This window comes from Martes martes, assembly GCF_963455335.1.
Source record: "Martes martes genome assembly, chromosome: 8".
NCBI classification, from domain to species: domain Eukaryota; kingdom Metazoa; phylum Chordata; class Mammalia; order Carnivora; family Mustelidae; genus Martes; species Martes martes.
The window spans coordinates 111,195,618-111,213,229 of record NC_137895.1 but is presented as its reverse complement, the minus strand read 5'-3'; the positions used below and the strand labels follow the sequence as shown (position 1 = coordinate 111,213,229).

Sequence of the window (17,612 nt, the reverse complement as noted above, 5' to 3'; positions counted from 1 at the left end):
GAGCACACCTGGAGACAGGGTGTTAGCGTCGGGTGGGCAGATGCAGGGGAAGGACCCCAGGTCACTTCCTTCCTAGGCAGGTGCGCAGGACTGCATGCTTCGGGAAGTCCTTGAAGAGGTCCAGCCTACGGCCTGCTCTTCAAGCTCTTCCAATGATTTTCTGAGACTCCAATTCTAAGTATTAAGTTCGTTTGTTCGTTGATGTTTAAAATAGCCACTGTGGTTCTGTTTGTGCAACTGAAGCTGACTCACCTACCCAGGATGTTGAAGGAATTAGAAAGAAAACCCTGATTACCTCAATGACTTCGGACGCACTATCCTTAAATCATGTGAAAACCTTTCTAATAGTGCTTTTTTTAAACTGTCAACTTTACTTGTTTATACACTTCTAAATACCCATGTAAATTAAATATATTCTGAACACAAATTAAATGTCATGAGGCTTATTCATAAGTTGGATTCTGCTTCTTTGGATGGTTTACTTCATGGTCAAGCATGCTAAAATTCCAAGCTAATCTCAATGAGAAGACACTCCAACTTGATTCCTCATCAAATACATAATGAAATATTTCAGAGAAGTGAAATCTTTCCTGGAAGATTCTTCTCAGTTAAAGTACTCTAGGTGTTCTCTGTATTTTTTTCCCCCCCGAAATGAACTACTACAAATGAGTGTTCGTAGAAATGCAACAAGTAAAGACATTTTAAAACAGGTACTTTCCCATAAATGCAAAGGATAAATCAATCAAACATCAAGCTATACTCACTTCCATATTAATATGTTATTAGTACAGTTCAACATACACATGGTGCTCAATTACTGCTGCATTGAAAAAAATATTAACTCATTCAATAGATGTTTACTGAGACTCTATAGATTCAGCAATGAAAATAACAAACACAGCTTCAAGCTCACTGAGTGAAAGGACAGAGATATAACAGAAAGGGATGATAAGGGCTCTGTAGGAATATAGGACAAAGAACATTAAGAAACAAATTGAAAAAATAGAATAAAGTTTATTCTTTTAGACTAAATAAATTAGGTCATGGACTGAACTAAATTGGCTCAAAGAAGAAAATGTTATTAAGACTAGGCAGTACACTTCCTTTCTCTAGGAAGAAAAAATTATCAATAGAGAAGTTAGACTATGGATTCTACCTTTATCCTTAAAAGTCCATAATGCTGTAATTTCTTTAATGTACCTCAGGAACCAATATGAGTATCTGCTCACACATGTGTAACACATCTTTGCAAGGACATGCAAAAGGCTAGTAAGGAGACTGCCCCTGAAGAGAAAGAGGGCGACTAGGAGACAAAGTAGGTGAGGGACTTTACTTGTATACATTTCAAGTCAAAAAAGTCTTCACTGTTAATCATAAATACATTATCTATTAAAAATGGATAAACAAATAAATACATAGCATGAATTTTACTATAAAATGTAAGGGCAATTTAAATAGGAAGTCATCTAAACTTTGAGGGAAGAGTGACACACACGCACACACGCACACACACAAAGGGCCACAGAGAAGATGGGCTAGAAGCAAAGGACCCAGTCAGCAGTTGACATTCACCACTGACACGAAGAAGACACAAAACAGAAATGGTTACCTTCCTGTCACAGGTTTTAGGGCTACCAGCAGTGTTTTGCTTAAGGAAGCCAGCTGTTGTTGACCAACGTGTGGGGTTTTTCCGTGAAGGCTCTTCAGAAGAAAAATTATTATCACTAATGGAAGTTGAAAGGCCAATTAAAGCTGGGTCACTGCTTCGTCGGACATGAAGAGGCATATCTATAAATACAAAAAAGCATTATATTTTTTAAAAAGTAACTCATGTCTGAAAACTACATGTTAGGATAAAGGCAGAGTAACACTTAAGGTGACAGTGGGTCACCAGTCTATTATCCCAGTATTTTTAAATAAAAATTTCATACAGGGGCACCTGGGTGGTGCAGTTGACAGTGTTGGACTCAGGTTTGGTTTTGGCTCAGGTTGTGATGTCAAGGTTGTGAGATCGAGCCCCACTCCTCTGAGCGACGAGTCTGCTTGAGATTCTCTCTCCCTCGCTCCCTCTGCCCCTCGTGCTCATGCAGGCACGCACGCTCTCTAATAATACATATTGTACGTATTCTAAAATGTAAATAACGATGTGAGCCATGGAACAAATTCTATCTAACTTTAAACCGTATTGGGATTAAAAATACACAATCTAATTCCTGGCTCATCTATTTAGGAATTCTGCTAAATAAGGTAATTATTTTGTTCAAAGAAGTACTATCTGAAAATGCAGAGCACAAACACATTTCTTATTTTTAAGATAATAGAAATCTTGAAAGTAATGTGCTAATATGCAGGTAGAGTCTGGCATATACTCACATACAGGATTTATGAAAGACAGTGTTTCAGCAACTGTATTCACATAAAAGAGGAATCTGTTTGCAACTGCTCTCACACAGTCATTAACAAACTCAGGTGAATATTTGTATCAATAGCCCTGAGCATATCTGAAAAGATACAATCATTGGTAAAGGAGAGAAGGAACAGAACTATAAAACCAGACCTAAGAACAAAAGCACATGAGTCTGTTAACACTGAAAATCAAAACCCAAAACTCCACTCATCAACTAAGCAAAATCACTCAAAAATTAATAAATATAAGACAAAAAATTTAGATTATGTTACAGACAGCCTGTTTTTAAAAACTAGAATGCAAGGCATATATTTCTTAAAAAATCTCTAACAGGGGTGCCTGGGTGGCTCAGTCAGTTAAGCATCAGACTTCTGGTTTTGGTTCAGGTCAGGATTTCAGGGTCATGAGACTAATCCCCCGTGGGGCTCTGCCCTGCGCATGGAGCCTGCTGAAAATTCTCTCTCCCTCAGCCCCTTCCCCCAAACTCTCTCCCTCTCTAATAAATAAATCAATAAATAGTCTCTAACAAAACAGCTTTAAGGGTGAAATAAATCCATCACTTACTCCACGAAAAACATTTTTGGAACACTGATGCATTAATTAACGGTCCTAGAGGACGCTCAACTGAAAACAGACTCTACACACTGAAGATGATATTTAAACCACTGCTACTCCAATAGTCTGAAAGATGTTAAAGCAAATTAGAAATGATCAGAGGAAACAGAAGCATATAAATATAATATTGCTTTTAACATGTGCTTCTACATCATAAGGATTTGATAGTAAGAAAGCCTGAGTAATACTACCAGAAAAAAAATATGCTGAACATTTAATATTGTTAGTAGTTATCTTAATTTCCTGGGAGAAACACACACATGAAAATTATACAGAAGAATCATGGCCAATTTTTAAGCATAAGCAAAAAACTCTTGGGGCACCTGGGTGGCTCAGTGGGTTAAGCCTCTGCTTTCGGCTCAGGTCATGATCTCAGGGTCCTGGGATCGAGCCCCTCATCGGTGTCTCTGCTCAGTGGGGAGCCTGCTTCCCCCTCTCTCTCTGCCTGCCTCTCTGCCTACCTGTGATCTCTCTCTCTGTCAAATAAATAAATTAAATCTTAAAAAAAGAAAAAAACGTCTTGTGATGGCCCTTACCACTTATATATTGCACCCAAAAATAAAACACACCAAGAACTATACAGTCATTCTCAAAACAAGTTCACAAAAATACACATCTATGTGTGTTAACACTTCAATTCTCTTGCTATAAAAAAGACTTCCCTCCCAAATAATAAAATTGCTCCCAGATTCATCAAATCAAAAATGTTAGCAGAAAACCAAAAAAAGGAGGGGGAAGAATAAAACAGTTCTGGCCAATTATAATACTGATTCTTGGATATGAGTTCTGTTGCTTTCCAATTACTGGGATGTTAATTATTTAGTGGTTAAAGAACTCTGCACACTTCAGTTTCTATGTATGCGTGGATGCATGTGCGTGTATGTGTGTGTGCGTGCACACATGTGTAAGCGTGTATGTGTGCATCCATGTGTAAACCTAAAAGAAGCACTACTCACAAGAAATGGTCTTTAAAAAGTGGTACAAAAGTACTGATCACAATAAAACAATCAGATGAAAGAACTTCAACCCCAAAATAAATCCAGGAACTATAAAATTTCACTGAAATTGCTTAGACAAAAGAAGATACTTGCTTTTGAAAATTTTTCCCACAAGAAATAAATTGCATCCAGGATGCATCTTCTGATGGGACACGGTCACTGTGTTAAACTGTTCGTCAGAAACAGACAAAAATAATTAGCCTTTTACCTCTTGTATCTGTAACTTGAAACTGCAGATGTTGGGGGGAGAGGGGATTATAAAGGGGCTACGGTACAGCAAAGACTGCAGACCCTGTGGCCAGAGCCTTCTGGCTAGATGTGGGGAACTGCCCAGGGCAGCGTGTACAGGACCTGAGTTATGACAGATGTCCCAGAAGAGGCGCTATCAGCCAGCCCTTCCTGTCAGTTCTTCACACATTACACTTTCCGTTTTCATTTCATTCTGTTTTCATTTGAGGGATGTCCATTAAAGGAAACACTACAGTCTGGATCTTTCGCTTGTAGTACCTAGTAACCAAGTACCCTGATGCAATTTCAAGGTCCCACATTTACATTTCTGTCCACAGTCACATTCAGGAAGGTGATTTGAGTCCCAGGCTAATGAGAAAAGAACAGAACTCAATTTAAAAAGTAAACAATGTGGTCTTCATAAAAGAATGCCAAATGGTATCATGATGATCTCGAAATCAAGGTTTTCTTGCAGTTCACTGCACTGGAAGAACTGAATCCTAGTGCGCACCAGCAGCATCGCTAGGCCCCAACACAAAGTCTCCGGGCCACACAGTGTCGGTCTACATTCCTGGTGCGTGTGATTCAGACTCAGCAACACAATGATGGTGTGAGATGGGCATTTGTATTGGTTTATAATTTCTTCTTGGTTTTATGGTTGCACGAAAACTGTAAGACATTTTTATCCAGTTTATACATACACCTAAGTCATCTTGAATCAGAACCACTGATTTAACTTGGAATGATTGGAGTCTTTTTTTTTAATGAGTCTCTACATCACATCACAACAGAGGAACATGTGACTCACCTCACAGATAAGTAAGCTGAGGCTCCGTGAGATGACAGGAGCTCAGGGACAATTTTCTGGGGCCTGGGTCAGTGCTGACTCACTACCCAAATCATGAAATTAGTTCTATTAATCAGCAGGTCATTGGAAAACAAATTCCATTTCTAGCTACTTGCAGACAGAAATGTGAGTCTCATTTTTATAAAAGGAAAAATGTTTGTTGTTTCCTAAGTAGAATTATATACACTGAGAAGTCATACACTGATTTTAACGAATAGCAACATTCGATTTTAGAGAGTTAAAGAAATATTATGTTAGTTATGCATACAGATTGAAACAACAGTCATCCCAATTTGAGAAGTGTTAAAGAAAGAAAAACCTCCTGGTTAAGTTTAAGTACAATACATAAGATAATAAAGAACACCCCAAAGGAGACCAGCCTAGACCAGTGCTTATCAAATTTTGATCTCAGGACTCTTTGACTCTAAAATTTACTGAGGACCTCAAAGAGCTTTTGTTTGTGTGGCTTATAGCTAGGGCTATTTACCGTATTGGAAGTGAAAATGAAAATAATTTAAATATTTATTCCTTAATTCATTTTTAACTTAACAATAATAAACCCACTTAGATGTTAACATAAACAACAGAATTTTAGAAAACTCTATTTTATAAAACAAAGTTTATTTGCTGGGAGAGCAGCACTGTTTTCCATTTTGCTTGATAGATGACATCTGGATTCTCATCCCTGCTTCTGATTTCAACGTGCTGCCACATGACAAGCATAAAAAGAAAAAAAGCACTCCACAAATATTTAGCTGCAATACTATTTTAATAATCCTTCCGAAACTATAGATACTCTTCTTTGATACCACACCAAAACTTGACAGATGAGAATCTCTCAAAGGTTAGCTGCAAGATGGAATGTAAACTTCTCATTCTTTGTACATTAAAATCTCCTTGTCTGTCTTACACTTTGGATTTTTTACTCATGAAAAAATTCTGTAACATTAGCTATTTGGAATATATTATTGGCTTATACCGCTCTTACAAAGGCTGATCTATTTCTTCATATCAGAAAATCACATATGTGAATATCACTACCTATTTCATGACAAAAGTCATTAAGTGGTGGGAGAATTTATGTTTTCCAAAATCTAATTTTCACTAGAAGGCTTGTGTTTTCTTTGGCAATAAATACTGTCCGTTATTTGCCATGTAGCAACAGGCTCACTTCATTCATTTTCTGGAAACTCTGCCAGACACCAAGGTCTGAAGAACCACAGTTTTCTGTCCTTTTTCAAAAAAATACAAAGAGGAAAAATAACTCGTGGTGTTCCATTAAAAAAAAGGGCCAGCTCCACTTAAAACGCACACTGTCACGTAGACGTTTTTCTTAAGACAGTCTCTGCTCTTCGATACATACAAATATTTTACGCCTACCTGCCATTTTAATCACACAAAATATTAAACCAGATACTCAAAGGCCAGTATGTAATAAAAACAATCATTTTTGCTGCTTTATCAAGGACAACAGATGGAAATGGCTTATGTTTCGAAGTGTGAGTAAAGTGCTAGGTAACGAATACATTTGGTGCCTATGTCCTCACTGGTGCAAGGGGCCTGCATTTTAGCCATCAGTGCCTAAGCACCACTGGTGCAGATGATCAACCAAGTGAAAAACACAGCATGTATTTGGTAATATTCTGAAAACAGTCGTGCCCTAAGAGCCTCCTTGAAATGATCTGAGTGGTTCCCAAGGGCCCAGGACATTAAAAAAAACACCGGCCTAGACCAGTGGACAGCCTGGCGTGTCACTGCCCTCTCTAGGCCTCAGGCTCCCCCCATCTAGAAGACCACAGGTGGCACTGATGGGGTCAAAAATTTTTCTGATGCTAAAAAAATGTGTGATTCTACATATGTTTACCTGTATCGGTGACCCCCTACTGAGCACAAGCCTCACCCTAACAGAACTTATAATAATTTATGAAAAACGAATTAGAGGAAATACAAAAGTGTTTCAGAGAAGTATCAAAAGCCATCGTCAGGTGCCTCTAAACAGTTTATTTATTTTTTTTTTTTTTAAAACAGTTCAAAGTATTACAAGCAACACGGGAGAAGGAAAATACCCGAGTTGTAGGGAACGGTGGGGAAGCAGCCACAAATGGCATTGTGGCCTTTTGACAAGTTGCACCTGACTTTAAAGGAGATCACTATAAACGTCCGGTTTTATCAACAGAACCCATCATAAAATACAACTGCCTGGTTCCTCAGACAGGTTTCCCACCTTTCACAGTCCCGATAAGACATATACTGTAAAAAGAATACAATTCTGTCTTGGCCTCCGAGGAAAATAATACAAATAGAGCCTTTTCCTCCAGGGTTGGCCCATAGCCTATTTCAGCATTCTAATGCGCTGATGTAATCTGTGTTCTTTACAGTAATTAGAAATAATAGAAGCTTCTTGTTTAAGGTAATTCGGTCATTATTATTACAATTCCTCATCCTCAATTTTAGGAAAATCAATGCATTTAAAAACATGAGAATGAAACTTTCTCCGCAATCTTCTGATTTATTTAATATATAGATTTGCTAAGTACATCCTCTGAAATATTAAAAAGAAAATTCAAAGACGAGGATCTTCAATAATTAAGCTGCTGGTTGGAGCGCACGGGGACTGGTGCGATGTCGCTGGGTCCAGGACGAGAGTGGAGACTGTTTGATGTGTGCATTCCTTTGAAGAGTGGATAAAACAGCAATAAACCCTCATCACAAGATTTCAAATTCCCTGTGTCACTAATGCACTGTAAATATTGATTTGCCTCTCTAGGTAAGGTGCCTTTTAAATAAGTGGAAAACAGCAAATCTAATAATGAATTAGAGCAAATACTAAAAGGGCAGATATATACATTTTTAACTGTTAAATATCACACCCCTACCCACTCCTAATCAGTTTTCCCATTTGCTTCTCTTCTTTTATCCTTCTAGTGATTTCTAAATTATTTAACCACTCATGGCAATGAATAAACCTTTTCCAAGAAGACAGACATAAGCCATCAAGGTATTTCATCAAATCTAAAAATACTATGCAGTTACACAAGTTCTGTTAGAACTTATGATGCAAACAGCATAATTACTCTTGATGCAAAATGAAGATAGTCTCCCCGATCTTCAGGGCAATTACACATTTTCTAAAGACACATCTCACAGGGAAGAGAACCAAGTTATTAACACATGCCACGGGGATAAAAACCTGTCATCAATATTGCAAAGCTGACCTTCCGATATATGTTGCCCTTTTTATAAAGGGGCTTCTCAGTGTTTCACTGACCGAGGTGAAATCCCTGGAAGGAATGTGTGGAAGGCAAGGCACAAAATAAGCTCTCAAAAACAGTGAATGACTCACAAGGATATAAAATGAGCTTTATCACCCTGCTACTAACTATCTTTTTATATATACCAGCAATAAATAAAGAATACCATAGCTGGAAGGTGCCCTAGAAAATAAATTGAAACATCACATTCACAGATGAGTGCACAGAGGCCCAGCGAGGTAGTTTAAGGCCTGGGTCAAAGGTCGCCCTGGCTCCTGGGTGACCCAGCTATACCTCCAGTCCTTGTTAATTGACTCCCTCTTCTCTGCAATTTGGCTATGACCACGCTGCTCCCCCAGGAGAACTGAGGCGCGTCAAATCCACAATATGCTTACACTTCACTAGAGATAACAGGTGATTCTGGGGGGAGGTTGAGTTTAAAACACATTTCTATAGATAACAGCATGTTTTCAATGGTCCGACTGAATCTTAAAAACATGCAAGAAGGGAAAAGTATGTCAATGTCATATGAATGTTTCCAAAGAAAAGCCAAGAATTTTTCCGAGGCACACGGAATTCGTAACATCAGAATTCTCACTTGGAAACTGATAATACAACCACTGTGATCAAACACCCTCCAAATACTCATAGGAGTACAAATGGAGAAACCTGAGTCAGGTAGGTGGGTCGTATCAATGTTCATATCACTGTGATACAATACTACAGTTCTTCAAAATCCTACCACTGAGGGAAATACACAAAGAATCTCTGTATTACTTCTCACAACTGCATGTGATTCTGCAATTAGCCATATTAAATGATACAAACATACATACATATGCAAACAAGCCAGCCAGCCAGCCAGGCAGCCCTCCCAAGAGTTAAACAGAAAATCCCAGGACAGAGGCCTCAGTGTCAAGGCCCGCAGCAATCGGGACTTACGAATCTTCCTAACACTATTTCCGAGAATACTCTTCTCGGCCCAGGGCTCAGCCACCACACACACCCTGCACGCGCTGTCGGCCCCCCCACACGGACGGCTCCTCCAACAGGCGCCACTGTGCGATACCTCTGTCCCTCACCAATGTCACTAACGTAGACTGCCCAGCATCTGCCCTCCATCCCAACTAGGGCCCCGCTGCTCAGTGTCCTAATTCCTCAAATCCATCACATCCAGCGTCGGTGGCCCAGCAGCAAAACAGTTGGCTGATTCAGAAAGGGGTCAGTGAGGAAAATCTAAAGGACGGACTGTTTACAAATATATGGCAGAACTAAGGAAGAGCAGCAAGGGGGTCAAGTAGTCGTGAGGCTTTTAGCTCCCCAAGGCAAGGGGAGATGTGGCTTTCACTCTGGGGACACAGCTCCCAGCAAACCACAGCTGGGCGGGGAAGGAGCCCAGGCGAGAGGCCTGTCCTCTCTCTTCCCGCACTCCATCAGTGCCCGGAAGGTGCACCCCCACCTGAACCCCTGAGGCATGAGCCAGAGAGCCTGGAGCCTGACCCGTGTAACAGGAGCGGCTGGCCCAGTCAGCAGAATGGGCGTGAGCAGCACAAGAAAGCTCTGTAGCCCGGGATGCTAGTGGAATTCCTCCGCCCTCCTTCTCCCATTGCACTCTGTCTCCACCTCTAATGGCATCCACCAGCTACTTAACCAGAGGACAAGTGTGCACTCCATTCGCTGTAACTGTCTTTCCTCCCTCCCTCTCCACCCCACACACACACAAACAAAACCCCCCAAAGCAGGAACTACAATTTTTTAAAATTGGTTCAAATACATCAGTCAGGAGCAAAAAACTTCCCAATAGCTAAAGATGCAACCCGGGGGTTCCTCAGTTGTCTTCGAGGGTAGGAGAGAGGACGGTGAGGGTATGTAAGAAACGGGTCAGAGGCAAAAAGCCTTTCACGTTTACCTTTCTGCATCCTGAAGGAGAGGGCAGGGCCTAGCCAGCGGTAAATAACCAGCAGCTTATTAAAATACGCACTGGCTACTGAGTCCTGTATATAAAGACTTAGTGTCCCCAGACCCTTTACTAAGGCAGTTACAGCTCAGGGAAAATGGTCAGTTGATGCCAGAATCCTGAGCACCTGCCAGGAGCCCATCGGGGAATGTTCAGGCCAGCCCAAAGAGCAGAGAAAAAGCCAAGCTTCACAGGGTGATCTTTTCCCTTTTATCTAATTTTGGTGTCCCTTTCTCGTTTCGCTCTGGCAGGTGTAATGTCTGGCTACTTCAATCAACAAACATGTGTGAGCCTCTACCAGACACTACTCTTCTAGAGATTCTGAAAAATAATGGCTATGGAGCCAAGGGGGTTTTGAGAGTCATTTATTGTGGAAAAATCACTCCAAGTGAATCCCACTCTGAACATTCAAAAGGGAACAAATACTCTAGCAGACCACCACCTGCCCCGTGATAAAAAGACGCTAGTAAGAGGACGAAAGTCAAGGTAAGAAGGGTGATCTATACAACAAGGTGCCCGGATGAAAATAACCACAGGGGGTAGGAAACTATGTGAACAGTGGACACCAAAGACTTTCTTTGGGAGAACAGTGTGGCTTCCTTCCATTTTGGGCTTCTTTTTGCACTTTCAGAAAAATACCTCCATGAGCAACGAGGGGACTGGAGTCGAGAACATGAGAATGAGCTAGAAAGAAACAATGAGAGAAAGAAAAAGACAGACTGACAGCAGGAGTGCGTACGCAGAAGCACGCATGCGGGCAAGAGCGGGCTGAGCTGCCTGCCTTCAAGCGTGAACAAGATATTTAGAGATGATTAAAAAAAAAAAAAAAAAAGAAAAGAAAAAGGGGGAGGGGGGCTTCTAGGTTATTGTTACAGATAATGTTCTCCCTCGCAGTAGTGTGCAGAGGAGTGTCTGTGCCCTCTATTGTCATACATCCAATAGCCCCAACTAGAGGCTGAGTTCCACGAGGCACCTTGACAAGCAATCTTTGAGAAAGAAGAGCCGGCTGCTTCATCTCTCCCTTCTCCTTTAACGCACTATTATTAGCTTCCTCCCCACCAGTCCAGTAATACAGCTTTTGACAGAGAGCACCAGAAACTCCCTCCTCTTTATCAACGCCTCCCCAGGGGGCTCACGGTGTTCGGCCCGGAGCTGGCCTCTGCCATGCCCCAGAGAAGGCAAATTATCCAGCCCTTTAGAGCATGCTCCCGGGGCTGCAGGAACAGAGCTCTACCAAAACACCTAAGAGGGGAATCTTTCCTAAGAGCATCAGCAAAGACTTCAGAAGAGAAGCCACAGCTCCATTGTCCCTGTTGTCCTTTTAGATTCTCTTTGTGTCTCCTCTCTTAGAAAGCCTCTGACCAATTCTTCAAGAGTGAGGTGTTTCTTTTATGGCCTTCCGGTTCCTACCCTTGCACTTGCCACACTGTTTCATCAGAAGATTTAGGATCTGCCTCCCCATTAGCACAGAGCTCCCAGAGAACACTACTCTTCACTGTCACAACCCTCAAACAGACATTTGCGGACTCGACCAAGACATGAAGGAAGAGGACATCAAAGATGAAGTTTCTGGTTTGTCAGTGTGCGGTTTTGTTTTGGAGTCGTGATGCTGATGTCTGGCCAGTGGGATGAAGAGGAAAAAGGAAGACGTGGACTCAGAGAAAACTGCAGAGGCAAAGGCCAGACACCTAAATTCTAGAAATTAAAAGGACTGGAAAAAAATCAGCATGGCTAAAGTGTAAAGTTAAAGATGTGACACAAGAAAGATAAAGCAAGGCAGGGAGACCTGGCTGAACCAACACAGGGACCTCGTTAATTTTAGAGCTTCCACCCCTACTTCCCAGCCCAGCAAAAGGCACTTAGGAAATGTCTGTTAAACTGTTACTGTATCTCTGCCCTTTTCACTTTGATTGTCTTAAATATTGTAAGGGCAATCTTTTTAGTAAAGAAAAACAAATACTGGATGGCCAGAGAAGACCAAAAAAAAAAAGTTTTTTGCTCAGAAAGTTCAAAGAATTGCTGCTTCACATATCGGTAAAGAACACTGTAGCTAGAAATCCCACTGACATTTTAGGATTTTCTTCTGGGTTTTTTTGTTTGTTTGTTTGTTTACTATCAACTTTGCACCACCATTTTTTGTGCAGTGTTTATTCCGCTGAGTATGTGAGTACAAGCAAATCTAAATTAATTTTTCACACACAATTTTATATGTATATCTGTATCAAATCCCTCGTACCCCTTTCACTTTACCAATCTAGGTCAACAATCATGTAATTAAGTTTTGAAATTATCAACTTCATCTGACAAGTAATTTATCTTTCAAAAATGGATGTTGATTATTGATTGTGTTGAAGATTGTCTCTAAATGCCCTTCTCCTTGGGCATTTGTCTTCTATTATTTTATTAAGGATTTAAGTTTCTCAAGAACTGTCAAGTTAACTTTTGATAAGCATTATTCTCCCATTCCTTTATTGTTCTAACCTTTATCCCGCAATACTATACAAAAGTGTCATATTCCCCCCCTCACAGGGGACTGGAGATTCATTTATTTCATTAGTCTGTTTTCTGTGACTTAAGGATGTAAACTTGACTCTCCCCTACTTTACCACATTTTTATACTTAATTCGCTAGCTCATTAGCCATCACCAACTACCTCACAAAGGCAATCCTCTTCTTAATTCTCAGGCATTAAACCTCCACTGGGGTCTCTATGCTTAATTTTCATCATAAACAGAGTTTTCATCTTGAACTTGAATCTTCATGGTACTAAAAAACATGATATAAGCATGTACCAGAAGTCATTCATTCAAGACAAGGATCTCTTGAGCCCCTCGTCATATACGCTACGCATTCTTCTAGCTGCTGGCATCAAATAACCCCTCAATGATGTGAGATTTCGTGGTAAAAGAGGAGCAATGGGTAAATAAATACAGAGGATGTCATAAGGCAATCAGCGTCAGAAGAGAAATGAAACAGAACACAGGGTTAGGGGCTGCTGTACGGTGAAGAAATGCTATTTGATACTGGGGAGTATGACAGAAACACTTCAAAAGTATTCAAATAGCTCATTATCCACTTTTCTATCTTATGTATTCCAGTTTCAGATTAATTTCTTACCATACAGCCTCGTACATACTGGTTATTAATAAAGCCATTTGGTACCAACTGGTTGCTCCAAGGCGGCAATAAGACTTCATGGCTCTGGAACATATGGCTACATGTCTGTTTATATTACCTTCAAAGTGCAGAGATCTTTCGTCGCTAATCTAATCCATTCAAGGAAAGAGTAATGTAAAAGTAAATACATCCTGATCATTTATAATAAACCAATTAAGTCTGTAACCACTAACATATATTGAGCATTTACTAGGGGTCATGCATGTGCTAAGAACCTTAATATATTAATTGATCATACCTCAGAGCAAGCTACGAAATAGGTTCTATTATTATTTCCATCTTTTTGGTAGGGAAACTGGTGTTGCATGGGCAAGATACCCTGGCTAAAGTTTACCTACTTAAGTTATTTATTTATTTATTTATTTAAGTTATGTATTTATGTATTTATTTGAGAGAAAAAGAGAGAGCATGCACACAAGCGGGGGAAAGAGGCAGAGGAAGAGGGAGAAGCAGACTCCCCACTGGGCAGGGAGCCAGACGTGGGACTTGATCCCAGGTCCCTGAGATCAAAACCAGAGCTGAAGGCAGACGCCCAACCAACTGAGACTCCCACGGCCCATGAAGTTAACCTGTTAATAAGGGGTAGAGACAAAATCCAAGCCTCAATAATCAAGCCACAGAGATCACGCCCCTCCCCAGAAAGGATGAAATCCTTAAAGACCAAGAACTTAAAGACAGGGGCTCTGATGTATTTGCGATTTTCTCATCAACATCTACCATCATGGTCATCTCACCAAGGGCCAGTAGTAAATGTCTATTAGCAGAATTCACTCACAAGGAACCTCAGAGCTGGGAGGAGAGTCACTGGTAAGCAGCCAGTGACTCATCAGATGCTGGGATCTTTGCAATCATTCTCCACAGGTAAAAAGAAAGGTCATGAGAAGGAGACAAGTTCCCTTTCACTAAGACTGGCAAACAACTGAGGCTTTTAACATCATCACAACTTATTTTATTTTTAGAAGATTTATGGGAAAGAGTTGGGCAGCAGCACACTGAAGGAGGGTACATCATGGAGAGAGAGAGAGAGAGAGAGAGAAATTAAATGCTTCATATTCCATTTCTATGTAGGGAACTACCTGGATTAAACAGAAATGCTTTGCAGTAAGGGTTCAATCTACATCTTCACACAGTGTACCACTACACTCTTGGGAGTGAAAGAGGCTGTATGTTCACCAAAAACAGTCTTTTCTAATACTTAGTCAATTCAGGATAACACTATGTAGCATATGCTAAGCACTCATCAAGAACTAACTCTCTTTCTCCACAAATACCCCTCCTATATCTGACCTTAACCAAAGGTCCAAAATCCAGGTCAGTACTAAAAGATCTCCCCACCCTCATCTCGCATTATGCGTACACCCTTTGAGTTTCCAAATCTCCACTGTCCATTAAAATAATCTGAGAATAAGGCTGGTTCCCAGGCCCCCGTGCAGAAACACTGAAAATTAGGTCTAGGATAAAGCCCAAGGACTTTGACAAGCTCTCTGGGCAATTCAAATATGCAACCAAGACAGGAATGAATCGCTGCTCTAGCTAGACCGGAGAGTACTGCCTATCAATCCTAAAAGATTTGTTAAAAATACAGATTCTGATTCAGTAGATACAGGGCGGGGCCTGAGATTTTGCACTCCGTCAAGTTCCTAGATGATGCTCTGAAGTAGCGACGCCCCTATCTCTCACATCAAATACAGTCGCCACGAGCTGTACTGGCTAAACTCAGTTTCTCAATCCCTGCTGCCTCATTTCAAGGATTCAGCAGCTACACGGGGTTCGTGGCTATCACAGTGTACAAACTCAAATATCTCTGAATTTTTTTTTAAGTATTACACAATTTCACAGGGCTCTGAATTTTTTAAAGTACTTTTTTAAAAAGATTTATTTATTTTTAGAGAGAGAGCACACGCACGCTCGTGAGCAGAGGGTGGGGGCAGAGGGAGAGAAAGAGAATCTCAAGCAGACTCTTCACTGAGCAGGAGCCCAACATGGGGTTCGATCTCACGACCCCGAGACCATGACTGAGCCAAAACCAAGAGTCGGACATTTAACTGACTGCACCACCCAAGTACCCCTAAATTTTGTAAAGTATTAAACAATTTTGTAGGACACTGAATTTAGCTTAATAAAAATATAATTAAGTAATCATTACTTGTATATTCTCCATTTTATTAACTTTTGATCAATACAAACAAGATCTGAGGCAATTCTACTTTTAGAATATTTTTTAATATTCTACTTTTAATATTTTATTTATTCATTTGAGAGAGGGAGACAAAGAGAGCACAAGCAAGGGGTGAGGCAGAGGGAGAGGGAGAAGCAGACTCCCCACTGAGCTGGGAGCCTGACATGCGGCTCCATCCAGGACCTGCAGATCGTGACCTGACCTGAAGGCAGTTGCCTAACCATCTGAGTCACCCAGGTGTCCCTATTCTACTTCTTTGTCACTTTAACTTCTTTCTAACTTCAGTGTTATATAGAGAGAACACTTTTTTAACTTATCAGACACAGGGCAAATGACCTGCATTTTGTAAGATCTCATTGGATTTTTAATGTAGTATTTTAATGTTTATATTTGCACATTTTAGGAATCATAATATATGTCCATAAGTCCCCAAAGTAAATAAATATTTACATAAGAATTTTTTATTGAAGTGCTATATTTGGATCTAACCCACTGTGGCAATTCAAATCCTACTACAAATGTGTCCGCAAAACAGAAAATTCCAGTAATAATCAAGGGGAAAAATCCTCTATTATTTTAAGAAAACCAAACAACTGCTTGGCTGCTTTTTAACTGAGGAGATAAAGCACTTTAACATAGATAAAACATTTCTAATAGTTATTCCACTTTTACAAATATAACGCCAAGAACTTTACCCATAACTCTGACAGCCTGACAACCAAGCAAACAAAATTCAACCCAATAGTAGTTTCCTAGGCAACGAGCACAGATACAGGCCAGTGGGAAAAAATGAAAACAAGAAAAAGCACTGCAGCATTTCCAGTAGGCTTGAGAAATACATTTTAATTGTCAAAATGTCACAGAGACAACAATATTGAAAATCATTTCATTGAAAGTGATTCAAAGTAGAATGCCATTTTCATTACAGTAAACGAGGTGTGGAAAAATAGAAAAATTAGATTCCCTTCCTTTGCTCTGAATTAAGTAGGGATGGTAATCAATCTTGTTTGATTTTACAAAATTTATCTGCATTAGCACAGATTTCTAATATGTCTCCTTAGTTTTCTCTGCAAATGTGACCCTACACTGATTCAACATACAAGAGAAGGGTCACCCGGAGTGGGGTGGGGGGTGGGGGTAGCAGGAGAAAGTGTGTCCCTGGGCCACCACTGTTGCAAAGCTCATACATGCTTAGGTTTTAATTCAAACAGGAAATATTTCAAAACACATTAAAATAGCACTGGGCTCCCCACAGTCTCACGTGGCTTTGGTTTCCTCATCTAGAACAAGAAGGACATGGATTGGATCTTAAAAACCTCTTCAGCTCTAACAGCTTTTGATTCTCAGAAATAAAATACAGAAAGACTATACTGTCTAGAAACATTGCCTATAAAATAAATACTCTATCCTAGGCCACTTTAAAACTTTTTCTTTAGAGGACCTAAACCCTGACAGTTAACCTTTAGAAAATAATATTGGAAATGTCCTACTTCGTGGCTATTACAATGTCTGAGTTTTACATCAGCTTTTGTAACCATGATGACATTTGTTCTTATATCTATGTCAGGAACATATATTAGAATTAACAGAAATGTGTTGGATGCCCTTAATCTATACTTTCATACAACGTGGTACTACAATCTTGAGAAATAGTCTGTATTTTCTCCAAAACTGTCTTGTCAAATGCTTTAGTCAATTTAGGAACTTGGGTTGAATTGATCAAGTAATTCAGGCAAAACTACCAATTTAGTAGCTTCAGTAGCAAACATCAGTGAAGTGTTTTTCTGATAATTCACATCTCAACGATCGGTAAATAAAAGGTATAAATAGCAAAATGGGGCTTCCAAGAAAGAATACGTTCATCATTTTTTTTTTCTCTATCGTGTCTCTCCAACAAGCAAGATTAATCTATTATCATTCATTCCCCATTCACCCACCACTGAACTCCAGCAG

General features: G+C 40.1%; 1 protein-coding gene across 30 annotated transcripts in view; it reads right to left on the bottom strand.

Moving 5' to 3' along the window:
- PARD3 (par-3 family cell polarity regulator) overlaps window positions 1-17,612 on the bottom strand; it is a 655,030-nt gene that overhangs the window by 356,540 nt on the left and 280,878 nt on the right. For all 30 annotated transcript variants that reach the window (XM_080812103.1, XM_080812093.1, XM_080812097.1 and 27 more), the window contains exon 4: window positions 1,610-1,788. In XM_080812103.1, coding sequence (XP_080668229.1) covers window positions 1,610-1,788 — 179 coding nt within the window. The remainder of the gene's footprint in view (window positions 1-1,609; window positions 1,789-17,612) is intronic.